Source organism: Colias croceus, chromosome 23 (assembly GCF_905220415.1).
Source record: "Colias croceus chromosome 23, ilColCroc2.1".
In the NCBI taxonomy this organism is placed as follows: Eukaryota; Metazoa; Arthropoda; class Insecta; order Lepidoptera; family Pieridae; genus Colias; species Colias croceus.
In genome coordinates this window covers 1,156,374-1,159,983 of record NC_059559.1, presented here as the reverse complement: position 1 = coordinate 1,159,983, position 3,610 = coordinate 1,156,374, and the positions used below count along the sequence as shown (strand labels likewise).

The 3,610-nt window shown below is 38.6% G+C and overlaps 1 protein-coding gene across 1 annotated transcript; it reads left to right on the top strand.

The window, feature by feature from the left end:
* Positions 1-1,426: 1,426 nt before the first annotated feature.
* Positions 1,427-3,070, top strand: LOC123702287. Its single transcript, XM_045649999.1, has 2 exons — positions 1,427-2,933; positions 3,010-3,070. Exons 1-2 carry the CDS (start codon positions 1,677-1,679, stop codon positions 3,025-3,027), a joined length of 1,275 nt encoding a protein of 424 aa, XP_045505955.1. The 5' UTR covers positions 1,427-1,676; the 3' UTR covers positions 3,028-3,070.
* Positions 3,071-3,610: the final 540 nt, after the last annotated feature.

Here is a 3,610-nt window from a genome sequence, read left to right as displayed (position 1 = left end):
GGGTGTAACCGCCGTTGGCCTCTATAACCTCTAAAAGACGAGACCTCATTGAACCAACAAGCCGTGAGCAAATATCGGTTCCCCGCATTTCCTCCCAAATATAATTACAGTGACTAATAAGAGCTTGTTTGGTTCTTTCATTTTGATGCGACCATCGTTGGACCATAAGGCCCCATAGATTTTCTATCGGGTTGAGGTCCGGCGATCTTGAGGGCCACTGAATTACCCTTACGTCAGTGTGTGAACAAAACCAGGCTCTTACGATCCTCGCATTATGAATTGAACAATTATCTTGAACAAAATCAAATTGTGGCACTTCGTTCTCCGGGTAAACATTACGGACTGTCGGTAGCATTGCATTCTGAAGCACGTCGATATAATTTACAGCCGTCGCTCGAGGAGGTAGAGAACACAATTCTCCTACACCATCCGCACTCATCCAGCCCCAAATATTTACGGAAATTCGACCTGATACTCTATTTGGGATTACATGATCATCTTTATACCGTGTTGAATTATATCGCCAAAGGTGAAGACGTCCATGCTGACTGGATTTAAACGTTTTTTCATCACAAAACACTGTAGTAGACCAATCAAACTCTAAGTGCTCTCTGGCGAAGTTCAGACGAGCAAGTCTGTAAGCATCCGTCAAATATATTTTCTTGGCTGTGGTGCAACCCCATGTAATGTAGATGATTCCTTATTGTTTGGGCACTCACATCGAACATCTCCGCAAAATGTTTTGTGGGCTTAAAACCATTGATTTCATATTCATATTGTTATTGGAGAGTGCAGGCCGGCGACCACTTCTTCTGTGATCGAACAAACTTCCCTCCTCTCTTTCACGACGATGTCAGTTTTCTTTTTCAAATGGAATTCGGTTGTCTATTTAAATAGTTTTTATTACTTTTGTTTGGAAACATTTCAATTGCTTTGTAGAAACTAATTTCCTTTTCATTTATACTAAAAGCATATACAGACGCTCCGATTTGGTTGGTGCCAACCATATTGGAACCGATATGGCAACCATTCCAACATTGCTACAGATTGTCCGACGGTTGGCCTTCCAGCTGTCAGTTGACCATAGAGTAATATAATATATGCAGTTGACTTTGCAAGAAGTAGTGAACGGACGTCTTGCCTCATGCCACCGGTATTATCGAAAAATGCTAAAATAGCGTTGGTTGCAGCAATTATTGTTGCTACAGCACCGCTACAAAAGGAACAAAGGAAAAAACGAAGAGAATGGGCTAAATTCTACTATAGAAATAGAATAGAATAAGAATAGAATAAAATACATTTATTAGAATCACCAAAGTACCACCACCACATAAAAAAAAAAAACAATAACAAAAGCACTCTTAAACACTGTACGCGCCGCCGCTAGTAAGTAGCTTTAGAAATTAGTAACCATATTACTTGATCTGTGTTAGTAACGAAATAAACGTTATCAAGATTAGACGTGCGTTTTACTTAATCAAGTTTTACCAAGCAAAAGTGAACCTTATTGCCTCAACATATGGTCCATCGCCGGATAGAATCAATGAGCGTTAATGCTAATTACATCGACGAACCGGTTTCTACGGAAGGATTCTATTGAGTGACAAGTTACAGATTATTGTTATTTACTTTACACGTTTATTCGTTACTCGTACAATATTGATAAAAGACTAAACATGAGTGGTGTCGAGCAGTTACTGGCCTTATTGGAGGATACGGCTTTATTGTTACAAAAGGCGCAAACTAATTTAAAAAAGTGTCCAAAACAACGACTGACGAAGGGGTACGTGGAAGCCCGCTTACAAAGTATTGAGGAGTATTGGAACACTTTTAAAGAGGCTCACAATAGTTTGGTGAGAACAGTGCCTAAAGAAAAGAAATCTGAAATATCGTATTTTGTGAACGAAGATTTTTTTGTATTTGAAGATCTTTATTTATGCATCAAGGCCGATCTAAAAGATCTTTTAATAAACGCTAATAAGAGTCCTGCCTATGGAACAAGTTTGGAAGTAGCAAATAACGCGAACGAGCAGTTAAAGCTGCCTAAAATCTTGCTACCGACGTTTTCGGGCTCATATGAAGATTGGCCCTCGTATAGAGACATGTTTCAGTCATTGGTGCATAATAACTCCGCGCTTGGGGATGTACAAAAATTATATTACTTAAAGAGTAGCTTAACTGGTGAAGCTGAAAATATATTAAAACATGTTCAGATAACACAGGCGAATTATGAGCAATCCTGGAATTTATTAAATAAACGATTTGGAAATAAAAAAATGATGGTTAATTCAATATTAAAAAGATTATTTAATCAAAAGAAAATGAGCTCACAAAATTATAAATTAATAAAGAACTTACTGGACACTACCACAGAGTGCCTTAATAGTTTAAAAAACATAAACATAATCACAGACTCTTGGGATCCTTTAATTATATTTCTGGTTGTACAGAAATTGGACCCAGAGTCACATAAGGATTGGGAAGAGTATGTCCAGAATGATACCGACAAATTACCAAGTTGGGAACAATTACAACAGTTTTTACAATTAAAATTTCGTACTTTGGAGTTATTATCGCCATCGACATCTAAAGAAAGGTCATTCCATATAGCGACGCCCGCAGTGCAATTTAAACCCTGTCCAAAATGTCAACTAGAACATGCTTTATGCCACTGTAAAGAATTTATATCACTTACACCACAACAAAAGAATGAGTTTGTTCGTTCCAATAATATTTGCTTTAATTGTTTATGCAGTGGGCATATGGTGAGCAAATGTCGTTTGCGGGTTTCTTGTAAGGTATGTCAACGGCGTCATCATTCTTTGTTGCATCAGTCAATGGCCGTGGTCAAACCCAGCAACATAGAATCGCACTTTAATCAGGTGGAGGATGAGATAGACGAAGAACAGCAGGAGCAACACTTGGAGGAACAGGTTAACACTATCTCTTCTTTCGTAGCAACCAAACAAGGTTCTGCTCTGCTAGCTACTGCTCTTGTCCCTGTTACAGATGGCGCCGGCAGAATAACTGTACTCCGCACGCTAATAGACCAAGGCTCACAAGCGAACTTCATAAGCGAACGAGCTGCTCAACTGCTTAAAGTTAAACGTAAACCATTGGCTATAGATGTAAGTATTACGGGAATAGGATCTACACAAACTAAGGTAAAACACACGGTGGGATTAGAGCTTTTATCAAGATATGACGACAAGTTCAAACTGTTCATTGATGCATATGTCATTTCTACTACTCGTTTAACAAATGTATTACCATCCAAACATTTGATAGACAGTGAAAATTCATGGTCACATCTTCAAGGTCTTGTATTAGCCGACCCTACATACAATATACCTGGACGGATTGATATGCTGCTGGGCGTAACCACATATGCACAAATAATCAAGGAACCTTTGATCAAGGGTCCTCCTGGTTCACCATGCGCACAAGAAACAAGCTTGGGATGGATATTATTCGGTTCCGTGTTAGACAATACGGAAATGAAATCTAATAATGAAATGCTAGTTATGCACCATCGTATAGATGTGGATGAAATGTTGCAAAGGTTGTGGGAGCTGGATCCTGAAACAAACAAAAAATTAAGCATAGAAGA

What these genes read in the sequence shown, in the direction of transcription:
- LOC123702287 (XM_045649999.1), top strand. Translation starts at nt 1,677, where the DNA reads ATGAGTGGTGTCGAGCAGTTACTGGCCTTATTGGAGGATACGGCTTTA.